General features: G+C 31.4%; 1 protein-coding gene across 1 annotated transcript in view; it reads left to right on the top strand.

The window, feature by feature from the left end:
• EPHA6 (EPH receptor A6) overlaps positions 1–14,943 on the top strand; it is a 795,422-nt gene that overhangs the window by 648,596 nt on the left and 131,883 nt on the right. Inside the window, 1 exon segment of the mRNA XM_036218922.1 lies at positions 4,828–4,953. Coding sequence (XP_036074815.1) covers positions 4,828–4,953 — 126 coding nt within the window.

Below are 14,943 nucleotides of genomic sequence, written 5' to 3'. Positions count from 1 at the left end.
GAAATTAAAATATTTTGAAATAATATTCTTTTTGTATATTAATATTATAAAAAATATTAATTTAAGTTCTGATTTAAGTTCAGTTTATTTTAATACTTGACTTTAAATAATATTCACACCACACACAGACACAGTATACATAGAATGCTACATATTTAGGGCATGGTTAATTATGACATAATTGTAAATCCATATTTTTAATACTGTTTGCAATGACATTTCGTGATCTCTTTTTAGATCAGATTAGATCATCCTTGCGATTGATGTAGTTAACAAAGAACTCATTTTAGTAGTTGAAGACATGGATTTTCCATATTCTATGTACTTGCTTGGGCATTTATTATAAATTTTCTAATGTACATTCAGGGTGGAGAACCACTATGTAAGCAGCAACTTAATCTTCTAGGATCATTGCCTTGGGCCAGTTAAAATCAAGACTCTGCCCTAATTATTCAAACCTTGAGGTGAATTACTTACTTCATGAATACTTTGGCATTTTTCTCACTGTTTTATAGTTTAAACAAGTGATCTCCAAAATCCTCTGGTTACACCCCTCTAATAATAAAAATATTTGAGCACCCTCCACAGGGTGTAGTATGACTATATTTTATTCATCATGTATTTAGTACGCAGGTATGTGCATATATTGATGTTACCAATTCTAAAACATTTCTCTTTAATTAAGCCTGTATATTCTTTGTCTTCGTGTAGATCAAAATGAGTGTCTAATATAAAGTTACCAAATAACTGGGCATCCTGAATTTTTATTTGCTAAATATGGCAATTCTACTCTAATATAATTTCAAACACAGATATCAAACAGTATTAAAAATACAACCTAATGAAAACAATTGGAGCGAGTCATATCTTAAAAGTTTATATTGCTTTTATTAAATTTTTTGGCATCAAAATTCAATTATTAATATATAATCTTCAATGAAGGGATTTCTTCCATTAGGGATTTATGTGTTTATGTGGAAGGGTAGTTTTGCATTAGGAAATATAATCAATCTTTGACTCAATTTCTCACCTAAGAGTTTCTTTGTCACTATTTAATAATATTGTCTTATGTTATTATCATGTTACTTTCATTTAACTCTCACAGACAGCCCGATGAGGTAGAGTCTGTTATTTTTATTTTACAGGTAAGGAATTTGAGGCACGTCATAGTTAGTTTGTCATCTTTACATAAATTCTTATTGATACTTAATTTCCAATATACAGTTATTTCAGGGAGATTGCTACAATATCAAATTAAAAATGAATTTTGTTTCATAGAGTTTGCATTAAATATATTTATTATAATTCTTTCAAAGCCAGTTACTCTACATGCCAGGTTACTTTCAGATAATCCGAGTAAGCAGTATCCTCCATTCATTGATCAAGCCAGAGATAAGAATGCAGGCCATATCAACTGCTGCTTTTTTCACATTGTGGTCTCATTATATGATCTATTGGATAGCAACCATTTTTTAAGATTATTTATTCTTATACAAAGTTTCTCAGTAGGTGTTACTAGCATTTTGAGAGAGAATTCTACTTTGCGCAGGGAGGTCATCGCTGATTGCTATGCCTTCAGTGTCCATCCTGACCACCAACCACTAAACACTCACAGTGTCTTTCCCCATTCAAAATTTGCAATGCTCCCTAAGGGGTATTGAGAACCACTGAGCTAATGAAAGACAGATAAATCACTGGCCCATACAGCCAGTGACTTACATTACTTTACGCCACTAGTTAATAGTGTTTGTCCGTTTGATATCTGTGTTTGAAGTTATATTAGAGTAGAATTGCCAGGCTTAGCAAATAAAAATTCAGGATGCCCAGTTATTTGGTAACTTTATATTAGAAACAATATAATGCTAATGTCACATTCTCGTCTCTCTTTAACCCACTGACTCAAGATCACTAACAAACTAGAAATGAAGTATTTGAGATTTAGAAAAACATGTGTTAAGTGACACATCTTATCCTTAAAACTTATAATGGCTAGAAGATTACTCTCATCACATAAAAATCTAATTTATATTAACAAGTACATAATCTACTGAGTGTGACTAAAACAAAATATTAATGAAAATATATATTTCTCTTGCTACTGAAATTAGATGTTGTTTATTCTACAGCTACAATATAATTAAATAATAAATTCCACAATTACTTATTTAAAAAGCCAGAGTCAGCAACTTACACAATAAAGCAAACCAGACTCAAATTATTTCATATCAAAATAACAAAAGGTTCATGAACTTAATTTCTTGTGGAGTAAAATATAGGGGAATTATAACAAAGAATAATTTCAGTTTTTCTGATTGAATTGTGAAAATTTAGAGGTGTAGTGTTTCATGCAATCTCTGTTGACATCATTGACCTTAAGGAGAAAAATGGTAAGGCATTATTATCACATATTATGATATCTCCACTGGATATGTATTCATGTACACCAGTTTTTCTGTTTGTTTGTTTGTTTGTTTGTTTGTTTGTTTCAGATATAAAAAATGACAATTCCCTAAGGATGATATGCCACAACAAAGGAAAGACATTTTAACCCAGAGTAAAGAAACATAGCAAAGCCATTATGAATGATACAGCAAGTTTAGGAAAATAAACTCTGCTATTAAATATGACAGGCTATCATAACAGCAAAAATAATAATTAATATAATCATAGCAAAATAATGTGTGTATTTAGTTTTGAGGAGTTAAAATAATGGAAATTTTTTCTAACTTAGCAATTTTGAATAATGTTGGCAAAAATAGCAAAAAATTTAGATAAAAATCTCTAAACATAAAGCATGTTAATATTATTTCAAGTCACTGCTCTACATGCTTTTGTTTTTCTTCAAATCTCTTTTAAGGTAGTTATATTTATACCCATTTTTGTTTCCTGTCCATGATTAAGTTATTCTTTTTCTTTATTATCTGATGTTCTTAACCAGGCTTCCTATTACTTGGCTTCAATAAATCCATAATCAGCTAAAACTGATTAAATCTGAATTTCATGTAATTATTTTTCCTCATGTAAAATCACTATTTCTTTTGTAACTTTAAATAAGAATGCCATATAAACATATGATATAATTATCTCCACCTGGTATTCATTGACGCTCCTTCATTATGAACATTTTCTCAGTGATGAAGCAGTGCAATGTGGAAAGTGCCTTCTGTGGGAAACAGTCACATGGACATGTATTAACTTTGTGATCAGTGATAAATACCCCGTGCAGTAACAAAGGAGAAATTAGTTTCACTGCTTGTGGAAAGTTACCTCAGAGAAATTTCTGGCCTACCACTTGACACTTGTGCCACACCTCTTCATGTTTAAGGGACTTCAGCCCTACTGGACATTTCTATTAAAGCCCTAGAAAATCAACAACAAAACCAGTTTATTCACAGTATATGATTTTCTTTCTATGCTATCTTTAATCCAGTGCACAATGCATAGGACTCATCCATTAAAACATTCTTTGTAACTTTGCTCTATCATAAGAACATCTCTAAAGAGCTAAGAAATCCTGGTTCTTCTTTAGTAACAACTTCCTCCATGGAAGCAAGATGCATAGAGTGTAGTATACCAGATTCCTTTAATCCTGGTCAAAGTTCAAAGAAGCCTCAAATTTTAACTTATTTTAGGTAAAAAATTTGTGTCAAGAAACAGAATGAAGTCTCTTCAAAAATAAAAAACTTGCTAAATCTGAGTGTGGGAGGAGAGCTGAGGTCTCTGCATATGAAAACTGCTTGGCCTGATGGGGTTTCCGAAGACCTAAATGAGATGCATTTCTTACAACAATCAGTGTAACTTGCTTTTAGGGAATTATTGTGATTTAAACTTAGATATACCCTATAAATTACCAGTACTGCCCTTGCACTGATACTGCATGTATATTAAATTTTCTTCTGAATAATTTTAGTGTCTTTAAGGTCATTGAGACACCAAATTATAATGCTACCACTGTTCCAAAGTGCAGGATTTCTAATTCATATTCAGAGGAGAGCAATCTCCGAAATAGGAAGTGGTTCATTATTTATTTTTAATCTATAGTAGAAATATTTTATCCTGGGAGTCTGCCAGCTATGTGATATTACTTCCACACTACAGGCCTCAGTTTGCTGGTCTGTAAAATGAGGACTTTTTTGGCTGGATGATCTCTAAAGTCTTTTTTCACTCCGATATTCTTTTATTCTATGATTCATTATTTAATTGTATAGAAAAATTTACAAGTAATTTACTTTTTTTCTGATTCACAATTGCCTTCTTAAAAATAAAAAAGTATGTGGTTTCACCATTGCAAACTCTTATGTCTTGTCCTATATAGAAAAGTTTAACAAATTAAGAATGGTGTATATTGATTTTCTTTCCACTATTTGAAAAACATATATAACTACTGTATGGTATAAAAGTTTTCCTCACTTTAAACACTTATAGTAAACACCTAAAGTAAAGCACTCTTCCGTCCAGTGCAGCATAGATCTCTGATCCTATCGTGGCTATTTTCTGCATATCTATAACTCATGTGGACATGAATTCTGCAAATAGACAACATCAATAACATATTTATATCCTCTGTCAAATGTAGGTTTAGAAACTTTATGTTAGCATTCTAACGCTTCTAAACTCTCCTTAATTATAACTAAAATAGTTCTCTTTTCAAAAAACTAGGTTGATTTTTAAAATTTATGAATAAAACTGCATCCCATTCCTTTTAATTTCATAGCTTCCTTGTAAGATTTGATGTCTCTGTTGATTACAGGTTTTATTCCAATTAAATAGTCAACAACTTTTCCACAAAAAAGATTTTGATTATTGTTAATTTTTATCTTTTAAAAGGATCCTTCCCGGCCATTGGGGTGGAGACGTTTTGCCCCAGCTTCCTGAGGGCAGGGTTTTTAAATAGTATCCAGGCCCCGAATCCAGTACCAGGGGGAGGATCTTTGCCCCCAAGGATTCCTGCTGGTAGGTATTTCAGTTGACATTTTCTGCCACCACATACATCAGTAGGTTGTGCTCAAAGTTGATAGAACCACAATACAATATGTTATATTGTGAAATATATTGTTGAAACAATAATATAGTTTCTAAAATACATTGTTGAAAGAAATGCAAGTGCCTTTTTAAAACGCAGGAACCACATTTATGATACCCAATGCTGTGTAAATGATACAAAGGAAGTAGAAGAAAGATTTGTAGCCTGAGCACCCAATTAGCATAGTGCTGCCTCTTCTTCAGGGAAAGTTTTTACATAAATAAGAACTAGAATTATTCTTGTAACTCAAGAATAAAGCAGGGATGGGTTTAAGCCACTTTGCCACTTGGAATTGACTAGAAAAGAGAATTAAAGACTGAGTTATTAACATAAAGAGTAATTCCATATCTGGTGAGTTTATAGAGATTTAATTAAAGTTCCATCTCACTAAAAAAAAAAATGATTTGAGGAAAAGCCAGAAAGTAGCAAATTAGAAAGAAATTTTTGAGAAAGAAAATTAACGTGCAGTTCTTCCGAAAAATGACAATTTGCTCAAAGCTTCATTTTATCAATGAAAGAAATATAGGATATTGAACATTTTAAAATGTAATTTTAAAGTTTAATAATTCACTTTGTGGATTATCCATTGTATTTTTATAATCACAAATTGTGTTTTCTCTGTTATTTTGTAAAGTATCCAGCTGCCTTCCTTCCTTGTACCTGAAAGATGCAAACCCACTTTATATTTTATGTGTGTCTTAACAAAATAGCATTAGGATATTGATTCTTGGAGTTTTTATAATCATAATTCTTGTTTTTCTCATAATCAATAAATACACTACAAATTATGGTGATGACACCAACATAATCAGGAGGGCTGGCCAAGCCAGTAATATACTGGAGACATTTGAAAAGACTGCTAAATCCAATAAAACAGATTCCCAACAGGCACATTTCTTGCTTTTCTTAGCAAAAATATACCAATAAATCTAAAAATTATTACACTGACATTTTTCTATTGCATTTTAATTAGCCTTGCCTAGTTATTTAAAACATACAAAAAGTAATAGACTACAAATATACTTTGAGGTCATTTGGTTTTGTCCTTGGACAAGTACTGATGTGGTTGGAGGCTTTGTGGCCAACAATGTCACTGACAGAGTAAGAACCAAAATTGTGTGAATTAAAAATCAGCGATTTTAAATCTGAATGTTTTCTACCTCCTTTTCTCCCTAGAAACAAAAAGGATATCAGTTGCACAGGAATTTTGTTGTTGTTGCAGCAACAGATTGTCAATAAAAATCTATATAGTTAAATTTTCAGAATTAACTATAAAATGTAGTTAATAAAATGTAGCTTTATTATATATTATTACTATCTTATTGATTGGAATTAGGAGATGAGTGGATTTTTTTTTGTTTATTATTTTAATGGCTTAATCCTTAACTCTTAATAACAGATCTTGGTGGATTTAGGTATGTTTGGCAGAAATGACATAACAAAGTTCAGTAGCGACTTGAATTATTCAATGTCACCAGTAAAAAAATATAATCCTTGTCATTTAGCTGCTGAGAATGATAGAAGCAAGACGATGTTTCTATAACATATCCACAGAGACAACTTTCCAGAGAGGGATCTAAAGGAACACGCTAGTGCTCTATTCTTCTATGCTTGAACCCAAATTTGCCTCCAGCTTTCATAAGAGAAAAAACTCATTTCAGTTTTCATGACTTGTATACGAATCAGGTGTAACAAAATAGTTTCATAAAAAGTTTATAAATCTAAACTTGTTCCTTTTTCCTCAAACTGAAATTAATTCAACTCACTTTCCCTGACATGTCATTCTGATAAGTGATCCCCTATATACTCTCGTTATTTTGGGGTAATGGCTGCTATGCTTTCAAAGGTAACTTTTATCCTCTTCCATTCAACAGTATCTTATTTCTCAAGAATTTTCTTTATAATTATGTGTAAAGAGAAATGAAACAATAATCATGGGTTCTTTTATTGTTTTATGTTAAAATAAAACTAAAGTATTGTTTGTCATGCAATAGCTGAACTGATGATTCTTCAAGTTTAAGACATCAACTCAAGGGTAGGAAGCAGTTCCTTCCTTGACCTATACCATGGCAATGTAAACAGTTAGCCTAAGGTTGATGTCCACTGGGCACCAATTAATTTTCTTTCTACCAGTTCACTGTATGTCACAGTACCTGAGGGTCTCACCAGACATCTGCTGTGTCCTTCAAAGGATCACAAAACCTGTTCTAATGATGGCAGTAATTTAGTTCTCAATTACTTATCTTAATCAAATTTAAATGAATGCATGACAATGTCGTGTACAGTGTCTTTGCATGTACATCACACTCTGCTATCAAGGAGTGATATTTTTACAGCACTACTCATTTTTACACTAACTCCAATAATAAAAGAATCATTGAATCATGAGAGCCAGAAAGCAGACAAGCCCAAAATCGGTATTTATGTAAGAGTTGTCAGTTGTTTACATTGTTTACAGCTGACCCTCCACATCCAAGGGTTTTGCATCCATGGATTCAAATAACTGGAAATTGAAAATATTTAAAAAAAGAAATCCCGGAAAGTTTCAAAAAGCAAAACTTGAATTCGCCACGCACCAAGCACTACACTGAATTCATGAAATGAAGTGATGTATAGACATACCCTGCTGTAGCCTATATGCAAATATAAATTATATGCAAATACAGTCTATTTAATAAAAGGGTCTTGATTGAGCATCATTGAATTTGGGTATCCTTGGGGGACCTGGAATCAATCCCGTGTAAATACTGAGAGATGACCTTCTCATTTCTAGAAAGGTCATAGTAAAGTATTACTATTTCTAGTTTTAAATAGAGGAAAACAGCAAGAAGTAATTGGCTGAAAGTTGAAAAGCAAGTTTATTTATATATTTAATGTGATGCCTTTCGTGTAGTAGTCACCCAATGATGTAAGAAAATCATAGGAGAGAAGAATAGAGGAGAGAGAGATAAAAAGAGGGAAGGAGAGAGGAGAAAAGAGTGGATGGAAAAAAATAGAGGAAAAATTAGAATGATATGACAAAAAGTATACATTTTTTTAAATTAAAGTCTTGTACACTGTATTGTTCCCCATTAAAATCAAATTCTACTCCTTGAAAATAATAAATGTGCCTATTCTAAATGTGTTATCAGGCATATGCATTAAAATGATAATGAGCTTGCTCTTTTTGCTCTACTTAATTATTTTCTAAAATTTAATTCTATAGTCAAACAGTACTTGAATGTGGGATAGAACATTTTTATATGCCATAGAATATTGATTACACATAGAGACCTAGACTGGCGGCTTACCTTATGATACACTCCACTTCTACCAAAATCCTTTATATGTTTAAGGGTTTCACATGCTTACCATACACAAATGAAAGCAAAGTAATAAAGTTATTAAGAAAAACAATTATGCAATGATAATGATAGAGTAATAATGGAAGTTTCACTGACTCAGTTTTCTCTGTCACTTCACAATAACTATCTGACATCATATGGTATCTTAAATTTACCTAAGATTCAAACATTAAAATGTGTCTTAAAAACTAAACTTATTTATAGAATATAAAGGAATACCTATTATCTGATAATTACTCAGAAAACAATATCCTAAGTGAATATCAACTGTAATTGAAAAATCAAAAATGAAGGGTGGTAAAGGTGAATAAGAGATTCAAACTTCCAAATATAAAACAAATGAGTCATGGGGATGTGGTTTACAGCATAAGGAATATAATCAATAATATTGTGATAGCCCTGTTCAGTATCAATTGTTGCTGGGCTTATCGTAGGGATCACTTCTTTAGGTATACAAATGTTGAATAACTATAATGTACACCTGAAACTAACACAATATTATATGTTAGCTATATTTTAATAAAAATGTTTTTTTAATCACAATTTTCCAGAAAAAAAAAAAAAAGAAAAAATAATATCCTCGGTTGAATATGATTGGATAAACAAAATTATAGCTTACATTTTTCTTTGTTTTCTATCACTTGAAGTATACTGGGAAATAACATTTTTCACTAATGAAGTAACTCAAATATATGTATAGATTGGATTCTAGACCAGACTGAAACTTATGAGTTAAACTAACAAGTTTTGTCAATTACAAGTGACGTCTACGAAAGAGGAAACAATTAAGACAGACAGCATGTGGGGTTTAGAAATAGATAAATTCTGAAAAAAAAAAAAATCAATGTGGACAATCTCCTTAATACTTACTTTGTGATTAACCTTGGAAGCTCTCTGGTTATCGAGAGGATGTTCTGAAACAATCCCAGTTTGTCTGCCTTCTTTAAATACAGCGCACATATATGTAACACTTTTTTTTGACATTTTTACCTGAGCTACTTTTGTTGCATGACATGTGTTAGGTTCAAAGTAAATGGCAAAGATGGAGTGAATGGTTTTCTTTACATTATTGTTTTGGCAATACCAAGATAATCCTCTATTTTTATTCTGAATCAAATAACAGGAGAAATAGGAACACATAGGGATTCAAACACCAGATTTGCAAATGCTAAATATATAGGTAATAATAATATTCAGTATTATTTACTTTTTTACCCTTTGGAAAGAGATTTAAGTGAGGCTTAAACTCAAAGAGCCAGACCTTTTCATATCTTCATTACTGACGAGCAATGTTAGGAAACAAATTTACAGTTTTCTATAAGTCAGTCACAGATCCATCTGGACCATTTCTATAGCAGAGGGCTTACAGTGCTGAGATAATAATAATAAAATGCTTTCAAAGTCCATTAACAATGATTATTAATATTTTCCTTTTTCATATTTCATGTGAAATTCAGAGCCAATCCTGAATGCATTATTATCCAGTCAAATATTTTTTTCAGAAGACATATAATTTAGATGTTAGAAATAAGCCAAGAATGACAAATAAGGTTGGAACTGCCTAGAATCTAGGATCTAGTGACTATATTACCAAGTTTTGATGCATATAGAGGACTACAAAAAAGCAGTAATACCAATATATAAGACTAAGTGGCAGACTTTGAAAGAATGTACAATCAGTTAAGGAAAATTGTCATGAAATCAGCATGCCAAGGGAAATCAACAGTGGAAGAGTATATACTTTTTAAATACAATCAAACTGTAGTACAGAAAAATCAACCACAGTACAGTAAACCATTTTATTTCTTTGTATGTTTAGACAGTCTTAAAAAAGTAACTGTTAGGTTCACAATTTAACATTTCAAAATTAATCACTTTGACAAGACAATTTCTGTTGGTTATAGTTCTTCTGAGAATGATTCTTACTATATTTTTGTAGTATTTGTGACAATTTACCTATTTTAGCTTTAATAAAATATTAGAAAAATATAAAAAGATAAGAGATGGTACTTTATTTTTAAGATATCTTCAGGGGAAAAACCTTTAATTTTATACATTTCTACAGTTGAGAATGTTGTCAATTCCTGAATGAGGTGTGTGTGAGTGAGTGCTCGCATGTACCTACTTAAATCAAACGCTAATTATAAAAGAAATAGAAAAAACTGGATTAAATTAGCAAAATAAAATCTTGAATAAATGATTCAAAATATAAACTAGAGTGAAAAGAAAACCTTCATCTAACTCCTGGTTTCTTTATTCCTTGCCATTTTTGTGATTTCCAGCCTGAAGTCCATAAATGAAGAATCTCAGGTTCTTAAGAACTCAGTGTTCTATATATAAAGTTATATTTAACTGACATAAGTGAGTATCATCATCTTTATATAAGACTGACAGTGCATTAAAAAGAAAAAAAAGAGAGAGAGCTGCAGGATGCACTTGATATCATGGTCTTGAACATTTAAAAGAGAATTTCTATTTTTTTTTTTTTACTGCCAGAAAGACATGAAAAATCTTAAAAGAGTCTTTGATTAAACTCTTGATTTTTTACTAGTTCTTTTTACTTCTCTGTTTTCAGGTTCTTTAAATAGTTTTAGCCTTTGACCTTAGCTACGGCTTCTTACTAGCATAAATTTTTCTTTCATCTTAGTGTCGTTTGACTATGTTTGAATCTTAAAAATCTGGATTTTTATATATGACTGTTTAAATACTCAGTTGAGAGCATATCTCTCCCCATCCAGAGATCTTGCTTTATTATGACAAATTGTGCCATCTATTTGGTCCTATTTAAAGAAACTATCAACACTTTCAAAAGATTGATCCAAGAATTTTTTTTCTCACAAAGAAAAATTCTGAAAAACTTTACACAGCTTGCTAAATTAGCTCAGTCTCCACATGGGAATCAGTGTTTAATCTGTGTTGGTTGGGATTACTGTGTCAAAGTTTCCACTTTAATTGGAAACATGACGAGAAATTGAGCTGCTCAAATGCCTCTTCCTCTCCAGAAAATCTCCTTGATTCCCACAGGGCAGCATGCATCCCCTCATGAGCTACTGGGCCACTTAAGAACATAAGGAAAGCGAGGGTAGACCAGCCCTGTTATAAAACATGTCTCATCTTAGCATCTGTTCTTTCACCTTGTAGAACAAAGTACAGTGGAAGTTGCCCTGCTGGACAGTGTTGGCTTTTCATAGTTCTATTCATAGAGACATTACAGAGAGTGTATTTATCAAAATTGAATTTAAAAATTAAACCTTTTACAAGAGTTGCAGAAAAGATTTAAATAATAACTAACTTTTCCTGGTAGGAAAAAAAGGAAAGTAGTTGGTAGTTTAATTTATATCATATGTATGATTTATTTAACAAATGTTTTCTTCATTAGAATTAAAATCTCACCATAAATAACCTGTATAGTTAATATACATTAAATGTATCCTGTCTAGATGCTTTTTTATTTTAAAATTTTCTGATTTTCCTTCGATTAGTGAAAGATACGAAAGACCTGAATGCTGAATATCTGACCACTTCTGTAACCTAAAAACACTTTTAGAGCTAGAAGTAAAGCACAACATTTAAAATACTTCTGGAAAATATGATACATTTACTTTCTCCCAAAAGGTTCAGGACTCTTTCCAAAAACATTCAGGATGTTTTCCCCCAATGTCTTCAGAGGTTTTGCAAAAACACATTACATCACTACTCCTAAATGTTTTGTATGCCTTTTACAAATGAAATATCAACTGGTAAAGCTCTATCCTTTTAATCCCTATATGAAAGTATTGGATAATTTAAAATAAGTTGATTTCTAAAGGAATATTAAAATCATTATCATATACTGATGTTGAGAGATAGGGAAAGCACAATCTAAAGATTTTTTCAGAAAGTTTCCTCAGCACATATTTTCTGTTCATGTAGAATATTATAATGCTTTATGGGGCTTTAAAATCCTAGACCTTCTTAAAAACAAACCATATTTAGGAGCAACACAGTGCCCAGTCCATAACACCTTTCTAGGATGTGTTTCTAAAATGAGGCATTGAGATTTAGGGTAATATGTTATGTTCTCCAGATTACAGATGGAGACCCAAGTATTCTTTTAGGGTATAACAAGATGGTCAAGCACTATGACTCTGGAGCCAGATCACCTGGCTTCAAGCCCTAGCTCTGCCAATTGCTCATTGTGTGTCTGGGCAAGTTGCATAAACTCGATGAGTTGGTAATCTTTTTCTGTTAAGTGAACTAGTAATTATACTCACCACAGGGATTAATGTGAGGACTAAATGAATTGACTGACACATATAAAGCCCCCAGAACTGTGCTAGTACATTGAAGAACTTATTTTTTTAAAGGCAGTTATTGTTACATATGTACTGATTTAGATATAGTATCTATTTTTAGATTATCTACACAAAAGATGTTCACAGAAAGAAGCCAAAAACAAAGGGAGTATAAAATTACTTATTTGACGTGCAGCTTAATTTGGTTTTGAACTTAGACATTACATCGTTTTTTCTTGCCATGAGAATTCTCTAATATGTTCTGTTTCTTGCAATCTAAGAGTAAACTATCGATTATTATATAATCAATTATTTCTTTCATAATTGGAAAGCAAAATTTCATAAATCAGATAATTTCAAAACATGTGTTTCTAGGTTGATTTTTGTCATTGTATTACTTCTATGGATATAATACAAAATCAAGACAGCCATTCTTAAAATTTTGTGTTACTAAAATTTTGCAGTATGGTTGCAAAATGTCTTATAGTGAGAACACATTTTAACATCAGGCATCTTTGGCACTAATTTTCTTTGTCAACAAGACAGTTAAGAAGAAATCTTTTTGCCCAAATGGTAATTTTCTGTATAAAGAAGGATAGTACTGAATATTACTACAGTTATTAAATGCAGGTGGTATGCCACTGCTCTCTGGAACTGGCAGGAAAATTATGTTTCTTTTCTTTAGACTCACTTTTTATTTACTCTTAAACAAATCTAGATTAAGAAATGTTATTGCTTTCATGGATGCAAATCACTCCTAATTTCTGCTCAGCCGTTTCATCACCAAATAAAATAATTTTCTTCTTCAGCATTTCTCCGATGACATTTGGGTCACCTCTAAATTTAAAAAAGCAAAATAAATAAACTAAGAGAACCAAATCAACATAATTATTATATAGATTTAGGGGTTTCAAATAGCTCTAAGGTTAAAATCAAGTCTAGATTGACTATAAGAACTGTTGTTACAGGTACAAATCTGTTGAGTACAGAAGATACAATAAAGCATATTAGGTAGAAATAAGAATTGACTTCCTACAGAAGCTATTCCTAAAAGACTACATATTATAGTATGTTTACATAATATTTACATTAAGAAAATGCCTATTTGATTATTTTACTGTAGGAGAAACCATCTTGTTCATTACAGCAACCTCAAATCTATTGATTTGGGATATATAGAATTTAATATGACCCTAAAGACCAGCAAAAAAGCTCTTCGTTTTTAGTAATGAAACTCCTTAACTCTGAAAGCCACTTTTTAGCTTAGGATTCAACATCTAGTCAGTAAAGTAAGATATAATACTACATTTATCCATTCATTCTTTAAGCTGCTATTGGGTGATTTAATATTTAGTATCAGGCACTATTCTCTATATTTTAAACATATTATCTCATTTAATCTCACATCTCAGGCAATGGAGGAGGTGTTAATTCACCTCCCATTATTATGTAATAAATAACATACAGCTATACAAATGAAGAGACTGAGGCAGTGGGACGATAAGTGAGTTATGAAAGCTCCCACGCCCAAAATGAAAAACATCTTCAATATCCTGCTATCTGACTCTAATCCCACAACTTCTAACTGCGCTGTGCTGAAGTACACCAGAAATAAAATAACTAACCATCTCAATTTGCCTGGGACATGAGAATTTCAGTACTGAAACTGGCAATTTACTGTATCATATAAAACATATAACTAGCAGTCATTTTTACTTTGCCAAAGGATCAAAAGACATTTTCATTAAGAAGTGCAAAATGATAGTTCTGAAATAGTCAAGGGAATGTAAAATACAGCATAGGGAATATAGTCAATAATATTGTAATAACTATGTATAGTTCCAGGTGTGTATTAGACTAATCAGAGGAAGGGGGGAATCACTTCATAAATTATATAAATGCCTAACCACAATGCTACACCCCTGAAACTATTACAAAGTAATATTCAATGTCAACTTTGGTTGAAAATAATTTTTAAAAAGAATTTTTATGTCAATACCATTCTACAGTAAAATATGAAAATGATTCATTTTTCGTAAAACTATTTTTTTGCTACAGAGAAAATATAATAAGAGGGAAGCAGATTCTTATGTGCAAAAGTGAAAGAAAGTAAATATTCAGCAACATTTTTGAGTGCCAGCTATTGACAGACACTGTACTAATTATGTTTTCTCATCTAACCTTTGAAAAATCGTATGTAATATATAATATTATCTTCATTTTATAGATGCAAAAATAGAAAGTTCAAATAACCTGCCTAATATCGTTCGGCTACTAAATATCAGAGCTGAAATTCGAATTC

The sequence above is a fragment of the Rousettus aegyptiacus genome, unplaced genomic scaffold (assembly GCF_014176215.1).
Source record: "Rousettus aegyptiacus isolate mRouAeg1 unplaced genomic scaffold, mRouAeg1.p scaffold_m13_p_4, whole genome shotgun sequence".
NCBI classification, from domain to species: domain Eukaryota; kingdom Metazoa; phylum Chordata; class Mammalia; order Chiroptera; family Pteropodidae; genus Rousettus; species Rousettus aegyptiacus.
Note: the sequence above shows the minus strand (reverse complement) of the source record. Positions and strands in the feature narration are given on the sequence as shown.